This window comes from Clarias gariepinus, chromosome 7 (genome assembly GCF_024256425.1).
Source record: "Clarias gariepinus isolate MV-2021 ecotype Netherlands chromosome 7, CGAR_prim_01v2, whole genome shotgun sequence".
Classification (NCBI taxonomy): Eukaryota; Metazoa; Chordata; class Actinopteri; order Siluriformes; family Clariidae; genus Clarias; species Clarias gariepinus.
In genome coordinates, this window is record NC_071106.1 from 11,605,287 (window position 1) to 11,620,455 (window position 15,169).

Consider the following 15,169-nt stretch of genomic DNA (forward strand, 5'->3'; position numbering starts at 1 on the left):
CATTTAATGACTTACCCCTCTGAACTACAGTACCACTGTCCCTATAAAGGATCTGTGAGCCGTTGTATGTGGAAAAGGGCAGATAGCACTTTTCCCTGAGTGTTTCATGCTTATCTGTGACACCATGAAAAGACTGAGTTGAATGGCTTTGAATGCCTACATGTTAGTCATTACCCTCTCAAATTAGTAACTGTCATATAAAAGGGGTGTGCTGATTGGTGGATGGGAATAAGCAGAGAATCAAACTGGAGTGAATGCAGGGAAAATACTGATTACTGAAATACTGAATTTCTTAATATTCTCAATAATACCCAATATTATAGGTTTTAACAATAAAGCTACATTTAAAAAAAAACATAATAAGTCAAAAATAACGAGTGTTCATGTCAAACTGGAACTTTTGAATGTGGAGAAAAACAGAGCACAGTTATGAAAAAACTTATTGTCATACTGTCATACTGTGCTTGAAGGCTTATGTAAATGTCAATCGGTTTTTACGCCTTCATTTCATCACAAGTCTCGGTTTGACTTGCACACCGCTCGTAATAAACGATAATAAGTGCATAATGAGGGTTTAGTGGTCCATGGAAGGTTGAAATGTCAAGTGAGCAATGACCCTGTGTTAGAGATGGGGTAGGGATGATGGACGCATCTGACACGCTTTCTACTTTTCAGTTGCAATTATATCTTCCTTCCTTCTAACTGACAAGCTGAGAGGGGCCATCAGTATCCTTCAGTGTTAGCGTCATTCAACACCCAAATGGGCTGAAGTACAGCTAAATGTGGTATAGAAGGAAAGTATGAAAATGGATAAAAAATACAATAATAAAAAATATGCAACTGCACAAAAAAGATGCATTAAACAAATAGTTGTGCTGATATGCATTAAGCCAAAACCTCTATATAGAGGTTTGAAACATATAGGTTCATATTTTAGATATAATATTTGAATATTGTAAGCTGAGATTATACTGTATGTCGTGTCTAAATTCTAATGTTCAGTATGTCTGAAATGTACGGTATGTTACAAAAAAAGTAAAAACACTCCTTTGAAATAACTAATATAGAAGTGCAAGTAAATAGAAAGATGAATAGGTTTTTTCTTTACCCTGAATGTATAGATAATGGGACACGTCTCTATTCAAGAGACCACCGATATTATTTGTTCAAAAAGTAAAAAAAAAACAAAAAAACATCACAATAACTTGAAATAAGGTGATGTCATTCAACTGATATTTACTTAGAATATACAGTGAAAGCTGTTTCAGTAAAAATGCTGTTTCCTTGGACGTGTTAAGGCTCAGCTTGGCTGGTTCAGCTTGATCTAACAGATGATGAGCAACGTGACACTGGAGGTGATGGAAAGCTGGATCTTCACAATATATAGCACTAAATATTCGATATAAATGTTTAATATAGAGCTATACTATAGCACTAAAGCAACAGTGCTGAATCAATTTCTTTTTGTTAACATAAAGTGAGAAATAATTTCCACTATTTTCAATAATTTTCCACTATCTGCAGATAGTACAGCATCGTGGGTAGTGTTGGAAACTGTTATGTTAAATAAAAATAGACCATGATAAAAAAAAGTTTAAACCTTACTATATTCATTTTTTATTTATGTAAAAAGGCTTATAAAGCCTGCTTTTGGGTAAATAGATCAAGAAATTTCTCCCTGCATCAATCACTGGGCTGCATCAAGTAAAGTAAACCTTGGGGAAAAGGGAAAATGGGAAAAGGTCATGTGGTCTGATGAGGCTTGACTGACCTTATTCCAGAGTGATGGGTGGGTCAGGGTAGTGTCATGAAGTGATGCATCCATTGTACAAGCTTCTAGAGGCCGAGTTATGATGTGGGGCTGCTTCAGTTGATCAACAACGGTATGTGGCAATAAAATGAAGTCAGCTGATGACCTGAATCTACTGAATGGACAGGTTATCACATCTATAGAGTCCTTCTTACCTGATGGGACGGACATATTCGAGGACTCAGATTGTGAAAGTAGGAAGCATGGGGAATCATTTTAAAATGATTTTTGAAACACATGAATTGGCCACCACATTGGGCACTATAATAAATGCTAAAGGTGGTTAAACAAAATATATTACTGTAGCATGTGCAACTTTCCCCTTTTTTTGGCCAGACAGTGTATCTGGTTTGTTTTCATTTCATATTAAGAAATTTGACTTTTGATTAGATTTTTAAATACAAAATATGGAAGACCAGATGCTAAATGATCCTTTACCAGGGCCATATTCCTGCATACTTTGAATAGGAAAACAATAAACAAACTTTTTTTTTTATCTACCTTTAAATCCAAGTATTTATGCAGGTATGGATGATCTGTAAATATGTGTGATCTGTTTGCACCTTCTTCTATTTTTGTATATAAAAAAAATCTCGAACCCTTCAACTGTGTACACATAGTCTTTGTGATGAAAATTTCATAACAATCCTTGAAATATTTCAATACAGTTTTATTTAGAAATCCAAATATGAAATAAACAATGCTTCTAGCACCTGTGTCATGGTTTAGTCATGGTAATTACTGGTTAATTTGGATGTTTGCTGGTGAGTCATGTGATAATGTCCACGTCTGACCGACAGCACTTGAGAAACGTACATGTTATTCCGATTGAACTATTCATCTGACTTATCACATGAGCCGTGAATAAGCTGGATACAATTACCCCACCATTTCTCCCCTGCAGAATCCATAATTAGCATGGTGGTAAAATAAATCGACCTTTCTGAATAACCTCCTGCTATGATCCGAGCGTGTGGTTTCGGCTGCTTCTGGATCCTAATGTTAACTTCTGTGAATAAGACAGATAATTCATGCAGTGATCAGGACGGCTTAAAGAGGCATGGGCTATTATAGCTGTTGGGAGGAGTACAGGGAAAGCCCTAAATATACTGCAGTTTTTCTAAGGGCTAAAATGCAGTGGTCAATTTCTATACACATGCACTCACGCATACAGAATGGCACACAAAGTCACACCAGTGGTAGATAGCTGTGTTAGCCCTGTAGTCTGACAGCATGCGCAGTCGAGGTTGGCATCAGAGTCTAAAGTTTGTCTCTTTGAAAGAGCTGAATTGAACACACAAGACTTACATGGCACTGGAAAAGTGCGAGAGACAAATAAAGAAATGGGGACAATGAGACATAAGGAAAGGAGTGACAGGAAGACAAGAGAGTGAGGCAGAGTTGGAGCTCATGATCAGGTTGAATGGCCCAGCGGTGCACACACACACACACACACACGGACTGGTTGGTGTTGAATGAGCTAAAAATAGCATCAGGGGAACGTGACCCGCCTCCACAAACCACACCGCTGCCACCACACAGTCACCGTGATGGATGGCATCATCATGCCAACCAAACAGGCATGCCAGAAGAGGGGACGAGATGCCTTCCACATCAAAAAAGCCATAAAAGAGGGAAGGAGGGGAAGGGGTCATAGGGAGTCCATTCCTCGACAGGTCAGAGCACTTTTGGCAGCACAAAGGAACCCTATACGATATTAGGCAGGTGGTTCGAACATCGTGTCTCATCTATACAGGCGTATATATATGGGGGGGGGGGGGGTGCATCATATACGAATAACCTGATCATAGCAGGTCTTAGATTTAGGAAAATAGCTAACCTCAGACAAACTTACAGTGCCATTATTTATGTAACAAACGCTAAGCCAAAAAAAGGATGTGGGCAATACTAGGCCCTCCTTTACTGCATCCACAGGATTTAAGAGGGTAAATTGCAGCCAGGTGCTGCTAATAATCAGCGCTTGATTATTTGATCAACAGCAAGACCAATTGTTGCTGCACATTATTCCGAAAAGGGTTGTAAAACCATTTCCAAACATTTTTTTAAGGGTAACATTCCACACAAGTGAAAAGCATTCAGGACAGTTGCCAGTCTTCCCAGGAGTGAACGTCCCAGCACATTCAGGACAAGGTCAACGTGTGCAATGCTCTGACAAATACAAAAAAAACCCCAAGAGGTACATCTCAGACCCTACAGGTGAAACTGAGCAAATTAAATGTTAACTTCCATGACAGCACCGTTAGAAGAATTTACAGAAGTACAGTTTCCTTGGGAGGGTTTGAGAGGAGAAAGCATCTTCAGTCTAAAAAAAAACCATGAAAAACATGGAAGGATGACTGGAGTTTACAAAACTGCGTCTAAACCAAAGCACAAGACATCTGGAACAATGGATTAATTTTAAACGACTTTGGTGATTCCGGTCACCTGTCAATTCCCAACCACCAATCAGCTCTTATCTTTCATACACACATGGACCAAATAAACTGCCACTCATGCTTTATCACAGGACATAGTAATGAGCAAATGAGCAAAGCACCCTCCTTTGAGCTTTAATTATGCCTACAATTGACTGGTATCACTACAGTATGATTGCCATAAAAGAACTTATATCGCATCCATCTCACTAAGACACCATGGCCAATTTCAGTCTTCTGATGGCAAGGCAAGCACTTTTTGTCACATCACTGATGTCTGTCACGTTAAGGGGGCCTTAAGTGCGGTCATCTGAAACTTAGTATGAAAATAGACCTAAATATGCGTCACACAAATAAAAGACCCAACAAATAATTTGAAATAAACTTAAAAATAACCTCGGACATCTTGGCACATCCTGATTTATTTGGACTCTAAATGATTTTGCAGTGGAATGTGCCCGACTGTTGTGTTACGTCAGCAAAGTCGGGAGTTCCGCACACAGCGGAATAGCTTTGGCTTATTGCCTTCCAAGTTGATTTGTTGTATTTTTGTCCCTGCCATGCAGGGTAATATCTAAATTCATCACATTTGACTAGCATGAATAGAATTTTGCATTATTAATAGCTCCCCCCACCCACACATCTTTAGCGTAGGCTGTATAGAGAATGTACATATTTGCATCCATATAGCAGTTACTGTAGGAGTTCCTGTTGACCTCCGTCCTGCCATAGCGAGGTGTGTTCTGTATACTGACCTCTGATTTCACTCTGCAAAGTTATGGCAAGTGGAAAAGCACGACTAATCTGAATATATATTATAAATAAGAAAAAGGAGAAAACTTAAAATAGGTAAGTAAATTATTTAAAAGATAGCATATGGTTGCAACTTGACTACTAACGAGGCATACAAATCACTACAAAGCGGATAGTCTAGTCGTCCTAACTATAGGACTTTGGTTTGGTTTTGGAGGCTTTTGCTCTCAGTTTGCATCTTCAGTATCACTCTTTCCCATCATACCACTTGTTATGACCTGGAGGTACAGTGCTAGGGTGATCAGCCTGGCTCGTGACACCTCTGGGACAGGACACCTCTTACATTGTGTTATTTGGCTTTCATTGATTTATTTTGTACTTTAGGCTCATGATGATTTATTGATGACTGACTTTGTGGCTGTGCTCTCAAAGTGTTAGACCCTGAATGTAAATGCTGCATCTTGAATCAATTGTAGACCTTTCACTAGTTCTCTTGTGTATCATCTAAAGAGGTAATGATGCAAAGCGGTCGAGGAAAAAACCCGAGCTACATTTAGGTAATCATATGAGAAAGGCCATCTAGGTCCTACACAGTTCACACGATATAGACATTTCAATTATAGATTTTATTCTGTACTTTAAAAGCGTTGGCTATTGTATTATTTCAGAGTATAAAGCAAGTAAAAAAAACAGATGATACATCCATGATCAGCGTCTTATAGCCTGAACTATAGGAGGCTTCACTGTCATTCACGTATTACAAAATCTGTTCACTTAAAAAATCTAATAAATAAGCTAGTCACCTTAAGAGTATGTTGAAAACTGGGGACATTTTAAACAGTATCTTCTGGGCAGATGAGATAAAGATTAAGATACACCAGGGGGTTGCAAAAAAAAAGGAAAGCGTGGAGAAAAAAAAATTTAAGTAACTCTGACATGGCCATGTTGAGCTGCCAAGACATTGTCTGAATTGTTGTGATGACTGACTGCTGATGGCAGGGGAATGAGTTCTGACTTGTGCAGAAGCATCTTAACTCCTCAGAGCGAACTGAAACCTCAATGACCAGTACTTGAGTTTAAAAAAGAAATGCTGCTAAAGCAACTATAGAGTTTTCTTCAAAGGTGAACAAGTCTTTCACCTGACCTGGACCCCACTGAGCATGCATTTTACTTACTGTGGCCAGACCTAGAGGCAAAAAGCCTCAATATAGAAAATAACAATATAAAACAATAAAAAAAGAAAAAAAAACTGCAAATGGCTGCATTATGGCTCTGACAGAGCATCACCTGGGAGGAGACCCAGCCTCGGGTGATTTCTCTGCACATCTCTACAGGGAGTCCCTTTCTGCAGAAGGTTTGCAAACAAGCAATAAACATGATCTTTTTATTTCATATAACTGTAATTGGTCCTATAGGGGGATTAGCTCTGTCCCTATTTACTAATAGTGTTAATAGTCACACATTATAGTTTAATAAAAGTGATCTAATCTGAAATGTTCTTCTCCTCTGGCGGTCTTAACTTCCTTTTCAGAAGATGGGTGTTGTGTATGAACAGCTGCATTCAGGCCTTCCTTCATAGAGACCCACGATATAGTCCTTACCTTCATCATTAGTCTGAGGCTATTTTGTTAAGTCCAGTAAGTTGAAACATGGGGCCTCCATGAATACATTGTTTTTTGTGCCGTACATCCCACATATGCTTGATCTGACTGAGATCTATACCATCTATATACAGTACAGTACTGGTCATCAGACCACTTTCTTCCACTGCTCCATTGTCCAGCTCCTGCTTCTGGCAGTAGACAAGGGTCAGCATGGGTACTCTGATTGGTCTGTGGCTATGCAGCCCTCTACACAGCAAGCCGCAATGCACCATGTTCTAACACATTTCTATCATCGCCAGCATTCTTTTTTTTTTTTTTTTTAGCTATTTGTGCTACATGGCCCTTTTTGGGATCGGACCAGACAGGCTAGTCTTTGCTCCCCACACGCGTCATTGAGCTTTGCATGCCTATGATCCTGTTGCCAGTTCCCTGGCTGTCTTTCCTTGGCCCCATTTTAATAGGTACAACCCACCGAATGCTGGAAACATCCCACAAGAGCTCCTGTTTTGGAGATGCTCTGACCCCTGATGCTCGTCTAGGCACCATTTTGTCCATGTCAAAGTTGCTCAGATTGTTACACTTGTCAGTTTTTTCTGCTCCTAACACAAATGTTCCTCAATGTTCACTTACTGCCTGATATATACCACCACTTGACAGGTACTGTTGTAACGAGATAATCACTTTACATGTCAGTGGTTTTATTGTTGTAGCTGATCAGTGTATACATATGTATATTAAAAAAGAAAAAAAAGTGTCTGGATATTTATTTTTCATTACTGCAGGCAAATCCAACTTATGTTTTTCTATACGATATATTCTGAAAAAAAAAAAAAAAGATTATTGAGTCTATTTATGGATATTCCCAGAAGTGTCTTCTTCTATTGGCAGAGAAATTCACTTATTTAAAGTGTTTATTTCAAGAAAGAAATGAAGAGTATTTTAAGCATGCCAAGAGTTAATGTGTCTACAAATAGGCTTCATGATCTTGTATTTGTTACATAATACTCAAAAATCAGGAATATTAGATTGCTTTTCCTTTATTTAAAACATTGTCACTTGCGAAACTAGAAGATGGAAACTAAAAGGAAGCCTCAAGAACAAATCTAATTACATCATCACTTTTATCCATCTATCCATCTAAGGAACCTCTGTAGTCCAAGGGAACATGGAGGCCAATAGTGACCATTATATTTATTCCCATCTTCTACGACAGTGGTAGGACTTCTGGTCAACTTTCACACTATGGGCAATTTGGGAACACCAATTAGCTAATGAACTAATCTGCATTTATTTGGATTATGGGAGGTAACCCACCAAGCATGGGGACAGCATGCAAACTTCATGCACACAGACCCAACATGGGAATCTAACACAGGACCCGGAGGTGCAAGACGACAGGGCGAACCACTATGCCGCCACATCATCACTTAAAATGATACATCAGAGACAGAAAAGATAAGATGAATGTTGTGCAAAATTAAAGGAGATAGGTTGGCAAAAAAAAGGCATTTGTGAATATTACTATCTTGATCTCAGCACAAAAATCTCAGTATCTTTCAAACCCTGGTATATTTCTGCTCTGCTCTGCGCTGTGTCCCGCAGAGTTCAATGTTCAGGGCTATTGCTTTGTTCATGGTGTAAGATTTAAGATCTTTATTTTTTTCCTATAGATAGTTTCCTATTTTTGTTGTTTTGTATTAACTAACTGTTGTTCACTGTTTATCAGCAGCTATTACAATAGAGACTTAAAGCTACTGTATAAGGCACTGAGCATGAGAAACAGATGCTATATTAAAAGAGCTGTCAAAGATTTAGAAAAAAAAAAGTTTTAAAAGCTTACAAAACTGTATGTTGGCTGTCTAAAATCTAAAGAAGTCAGGTTTGTGTTTGGGAAATTGAAACTCAACACAAGGCTGACAGGTATACCCAAAATATCACAAATACCATACTGTAAATACAATACATACAATACTGTAGAAATGTTTGAGCCACCCCCATTTCTTCATATTAAATCGTTAAATTAAATGATGTAGATTAAACATGTTGGAACACATGTTTTAATGTAAAAACCTCAGCAGCAACCTCATTTCCCTTCTCATCTGTTTCAGCCATGTGGCATTCAGCATCACCAGTATACTGTACTAATCACCAGCATGATCATCTGTCATCATCTGCATCGGTTTCTCACTGGTTCATACCTTAGTGTAAGATATTTTTATGCTCGAATAATTCATAGGTCACTGTGTGGCTTAAACAACAACAATAAAAAAACATTCCTCTGAAACTGCTGAGCTACAGGGACTGGACTGAAAATGAGGACCAACAAGACGTCCTTCAGGAAACCTGGAGAGCTCTTCCTTAAGACTACATTAAAAGTATAATAAAGTCTGACTCATTTGAAGCAAAATATGAATAAATGAGTGTTGATCAGAACCTTTGAACAGTACTGTTTCTACTGTATATATGAATACATTACTGAGCCCAATCAAAAATGTCTTCTTAATGTGCATGAATACAGAATTAGATATTAATAAGAGGCTTGCCAGAAAGGTCCACAGTGCATTGCAACTGAGATCCCAGGAGATCTAAAAAAAAAAAAAAAAAAAGGACTGAAGGTGTTTAGTTTGATTTAGATTCCAGTAAAAGCCCATATGGAGCTTGGGCACAAACAAAGACCATGGTGCACAATGTACTTATATGCTGACAGTGCTGGAATTTCTACCTCTGGGTTTTTTATTTCACTGTTCCTTATAGCATTTGCCACCTTTGGCTTACCTTATAAGTAGAAAGTAAAAAAAAAAAAGACAACACAGATGCCTCCATTTTTGTGATCATCAAGCTACAGCAGGCAGCTAATTGTGGCGCCTGATGGATATTTACCTCCTCAAAAACTCTTCATTAACATAAATGTCACAGCAATACATTTTTAATTGGTATTTTACTGGGGCAAAGGGTTTGTTCAGAATACATTTTGTTAGAAGAAAACCTTCAGAATTTAAATGAATTTTTCATTCATATTGGGTTTTTCTGACACTAACAGTGTGAAAATATACATTCATGTAATCCTTATTTAGCATGGGCTTTTAGTGATCATTAACAAACTGGCAGAATTCTGGATGAATATTTGACTGCTCCACTGGGCAGAATTTGTACAGTATGGTTCATTTAGATGTTTTGGTTCTTTGGCATCGACCCAACTTTTAAGTACAGTTCTTCAATTTCCAATGTAGTTAAAGCTCCAAAATCTTACAGTTAGCCAAGTTTAGCTAAAAATGTGGAGTTATGCTTAAATAGTCCTTCTTATTCATCATTATTCCATCCACTTTGCGCAATGCACAAGTTCCACTGGCAGCAAGATAGCCCCAAGGTACCACTATGCCTAACAGGCATATAAATGCCTTAACTTTACTGATCCAAACGTACCTCTGGTCAAATATTTTCTCTGGAAGGTGTTTCTTTGTCAATTCGGTCAGCTGCAAACTTGAGTCAAGCTTGAAGGTGTGGATTTCGGAACCAGGTGCTGGATGGCCACCATGATATAAAATCACTTGACCATAAACAGTGACACTGGTCCATCATCTTCCAGTTCATGGCAATCAGTAATGTATCTTTGTGGTTACTTGGTTGTTCTTGGCCATCCTAAACAATTTTTTTCTCAGCTGAGGGTGATAGTTTGGGTCTTCTTTCAGACCTTCTTTCTCCTTACACTTCCAGGGATGAGGGTTCAAGTCCTGTCTTTGGGTCTGTGTGTGAAGTCTGTCTGTCTGTATGTTGTTCATGGGTTTCCTTCAGTACTCCGGTTTCCACCCACAAATCCAAATACATTATGATTAGACTACTTGGCATTTCCAACACTCACCCATAATGAGTGTGAGAGTGTGTGCATGCTTGTGCCCTATGATGAATTTGGCACTGTAATGTTTAACAGGCTAAGCCCTATAGTGGATGAGTAAGGAAGAGTGTTTTACATCACTGTACAGCAAAAAGGATGTTAGAAATGTACACATGGGAAGAATTCCTATGACAGAACTGTGCAAGCACTGCAGTATGAGGAATTGTAGTGCAGACTTTCTACATCTCCTGATGTTCCTGTCAGTCAGGCCACAGATTCTCTTCCACAATACAACGCAGCACTGAAAAAAAAAACCTTCTGGAGTGTCTTATCCAACCTTTGGAAATCTCAGTTATGTTGTAAGAAATGAACCAAAGTCAAAGTCAGACGGGCGCTCCAGTGATCGAGACCCCGTCTACACTCTGGACCCGTCTGACTCATCCTGATGCCCCATTTTTGGTTGGAGATCTCGTCACACGGAGGCCCAGTGTGGTCTGCCTGGGCTGTGTGTGGTGATTGCGGACGGTTCCCCTTCGCCATGAAGATGGTCTTGGACTCAGTTGAAGCAGAAAGCTGTGCTCTGATGACCTGGGACTGCAGTCGCTCAATCGTTTAGGCCTGAAATACTTTTTGTACTTAAGCCACCAACATTGAAAGTGTTGACTGCATTTTGACCTAAAAAGTTTTTTCTATAATACTAAACATCCAGCCTCCTAACACCCAGTTTAACTGCTGATCAATTCCCGCTGTCTGTTATGACCCAAATGAGGATGGGTTTCCTGTTGAGTCTGGTTCCTCTCAAGGTTTCTTCCAGTTGCCATCTCAGGGAGTTTTTCCTCGACTTGCTCATCAGGGACAATCTGATGACTATGACTTATACACATTTCCTCAAACTTTTTAAAAACTCATTTACCTATTATTCTATCTTGATAAAAGCGGTATATAAAAAAAAAATTTTTTTTTATTGAATTCAAAGTAAGTGAGAAAAACAACAACAACAATTAAATTAGATGTATGTACATTTCGAGTGGGCTGTATACAGTATTTATAATGTTAACCCTCTGTAGTAACTCCAGGGAGGTGCATTTTCTTTAGTTTAAAGTTTTAAAGTCAAATGCAGCAACAGTGGTTGGGTTAAGGTCATGCCCACACAGGTTTAAATATGTATACAGATATAGATACAAATTTATTTATTATGTATACCTATAAACTTACATGCAAACATACTGTACGACTGCCATGCATACTTTAGTTTTCACTGCTCTACAGTACAACTCCCACTTCAATTAAGAAAAGGCTATTAATTTGTTAAATAGGTAAATCAGGTGCGCTGGAAGCTAAGAAAGCACAGAAATGTGGAGGGCAGTGGTGCTCCAGGACTGGAGTTGAGAGCCACAGTTCTACAATAGGCATCAAAGTTACTCACTCACTCATCGTCTAGACCGTTTTATCCTGTATTCAGGGTGGTGGGAGGCCTGGACCCTATCCCAGGGCACAAGGCGGGGTACAACCTGGATGAGGTGCCAATCCATGATAGGGCACACACACATGGATGTACACTCACACACTATGGGCAATTTGGGAATGGCAATTAGCCTAATTTGCATGTTGGAGGTAACCCACCAAGCACAGGGAGAACATGCAGACTCCATGCACATAGAGACAGGAATCGAACCCGGATCCTGGAGGGTGCAAGGCGACAGTGCTAACCACTACGCCGCCTGCATCAAAGTTAAAGATTCTATAAAAATACATTCAACAGAACCAAGAAATCAGGACGGGCGTCTGCTTATGAGACAATTTCTTCCATTTTAGTATGGGTGGTGTGTATTTTAATGCATGGCGTGAATGTGTTCACATTTAGCATGTGTGCATTAACATTTCAAAGCAGCATGGAGCAGAGTTGCTTGTGAAAGTGTGACATTTACAGATTTCTCTGTGCTTTCATTCACCCTGCTCTATTAGCACAGAAGCACGGGCATCCCTAAAGGACACACACACACACACACACACACACACACACACACACACACCAACACTCTGGCTTTCTTCTTTTAATAAGTTCTTCTACCACACACACACACAACAACAACAATTAGTGAATGGACATCTGGACAGCCTCTTACTACTTCTTATTCTTTCGGATGACATATTATATATAAATCCACAGGTTTCTTTTCTTTTTTTTTTTTGGATGTGAGGAAAGAAGAGAGGTGATGCAGATAAAAAGAGTTTTAGGCACAGCAGAATAGAGGAGTCTCTGATCTTTTCCGCTTAACACACACACACACACGACACGGATTTCCATGTCAGGGCAAAACCTGTGTGAAGCAATTATTCCAGTCATTAAAAGAATGACGAGAATTTAATGAAAGCTCTTCTCTAAAGCAGTCATGATTCTTGGTGAAAACATAAATACTGCTGCAAGCAAAAGCAAAAGCAGTCATGAGAGGAAGTCGTGACGAGCAAACTTGCTAAGGCGAGTGAGTTCCGTAACAAAACGACAAATTATCCGCTAAACAAGTGGATTGCGAGTGGCCTTTGTAATAACCTCGGTGATTACGGGGTCTGTACGAGGCTGATGTTCCCATCCAGGTCTCAGATGGCATAAATCAAGAGGACGCATGCGAATGCAGACACACACGCTCACACACAGATGCCAATTAAGCCTGCAGCAAAAGCTCCACATGTTTCACAGACAGCAGTAGGACAGATCTCTACAATTAAACAGCAGTACCTACTGGACTGGACTCAAAAGAAATTAATTACTACATGCGGTAAGGCATGATCTCTTCTCAGAAATCATTCAGGTAAGTAAGTACACTTCAGAGACATGGAAAGCAGGAGAGAATGCAAAAGGCACCCCGCCTCTTTCTGCTTCTCTCCCTCTCTCTCTCTCTCTCTCTCCTTCTCGTATCCATCACAGCCGTACTGTATGTGCGGTTCTCTTGAACCAGCCACAGGGACACAGTACACTACAGGGCAACAACCTGTCAAGTTTGACAGCTCGAGAGGCAAAATTACCCTTTGTAGGAATTACACCGGTCCCGCAAGGCTCTTACCGTTTGCTGCTCGCTCTCCCTGCTTAAGTGCTCAGTTGTCAAAGTCAGCCCTGGTCCTGCTAATGAAGAGAGCTCGTTGGATTTATTTAGATGGGGAACGAAGAGAAGAAAACAACAAACGAGCTTTGTCAGGAAGCGTGCAGGTGGACCGGTAACGAAGCAAGAATGGAACAGAGTGGAGGGGAAAAGAAGAAGAAGAATAAGCTCTACAGAGAAGAAGAGAGAGGAGTGAGAGAAAGAAGGGAGAGTTTGGAGATGTGAGTGAACTCACCGTCTGCTGCAGGTCGGGGATGCCGATGCGGACGACCAGCGTGTTGCCTTGGGCTTCCTCCATGGGGCAGGCCGGTGCTCGGCAACCGTCACCGTGGGAACTGCAGGAGCTGTCCCCCTGGCTGGCGCGGGAGAGGCGGTGCGGCTGAGGCTCGTGGACGAAGGGAGGGAGTGAGGGAGGGAGAGAGAAAGGGAGGAGGGTGCACGCGGGTTTGGGCTGATGCTGTGGACGCGCTCTGGGCTCGGGAGGCTCATGTTGGCCGGAGCCTCCACTCACAAGCATGCTCCGTGTGTGTGGAGCGCCGACTGCATAGCCCTTTCACACACGCACATACACACACACACACACACACTCATACCCACAGCACACCTCTCTCTCTCTCTCTCTCTGTCTCTCTCTCTCACACACACAAACAGAAAAGAAAAAGACAGAAAAGGAGGGGAGGAGAAAGGGGAGACACTAGAGGGGATTACAGAGGAGGGACAGAAAATAGAGTGATGGACAAAAGAAAAAAAAAGAAAGGTTAGACATTTTTTAGATACACATGGGGAAAAAATTCTGTAGTACATTAAGGTTTACTGTCATGTAGTAACAGGCTATACTGCAGTCGGGAGCAAGTCTTTCTTTAATGTTTTACAGGATAATGCATGTGGTTTATAAATCCATGGAGTGAGTAAGAAAAGGAATACATTTCTCCAGACAATTATTATTGATTTTATGTTAAGATCATCACCAGAGGCTCGCTTTTAAAACATTTTATAGACAGTATGAATTAAATGGTTGGTCTGTGGTTAGGAGTCGAAAAGGCAAGCTGACTCTGTGTGTGTGTTTATCAGGTTTGACCATATGCTATGCTGCATCAGTTGGCAAGAATTATGACACAATAACCAAACACACACACACACACACACACACATACACATTTAAATATGGTCCATTTGTCATCAAAATCTCAACCAAAAAACTAAACAAATTTGAAAACAACACATAAATAAAATTCTCTATTTTTTTCCCATTTTTTATTTTTGTTCATTGACAGTCATTTGAGATTCTATTCTAACTTTAGTTAGTTTTTTCAATCTTCCCCACACTGTAGTCCTTATTTAGTCCTATCCATTTCCCACTGGTCATTGGTGCGTTTCCCCATCAAGGCTACCAGTCAGGGAGGTTTAAAGACTCTTCATGTTTCCTCCGAACCATGTGATGCCTGCCAGCCACATCTTTTCGAATTGCTCGCTCATGCACCATTGGGGATGACGTAACACGCTCAGAGGACAGTGCTATCCGCTCCTTTCACCCGGATGAGCCAACAGATGCCTGTGACTGCTGCACAGCCATGATTGATGTGAGGGTGCGAAGTACCTCTCATCCCTCTCCTCTTAGAGAGCTCGGCCAATGAGTT

The 15,169-nt window shown here is 40.2% G+C and overlaps 1 protein-coding gene across 1 annotated transcript in view; it reads right to left on the reverse strand.

Moving 5' to 3' along the window:
- Positions 1-14,049, reverse strand: part of shank3a (SH3 and multiple ankyrin repeat domains 3a) — a 246,875-nt gene extending 232,826 nt beyond the window's left edge. The window contains exon 1 of the mRNA XM_053500203.1: positions 13,768-14,049. Coding sequence (XP_053356178.1) covers positions 13,768-14,049 — 282 coding nt within the window. The remainder of the gene's footprint in view (positions 1-13,767) is intronic.
- Positions 14,050-15,169: the final 1,120 nt, after the last annotated feature.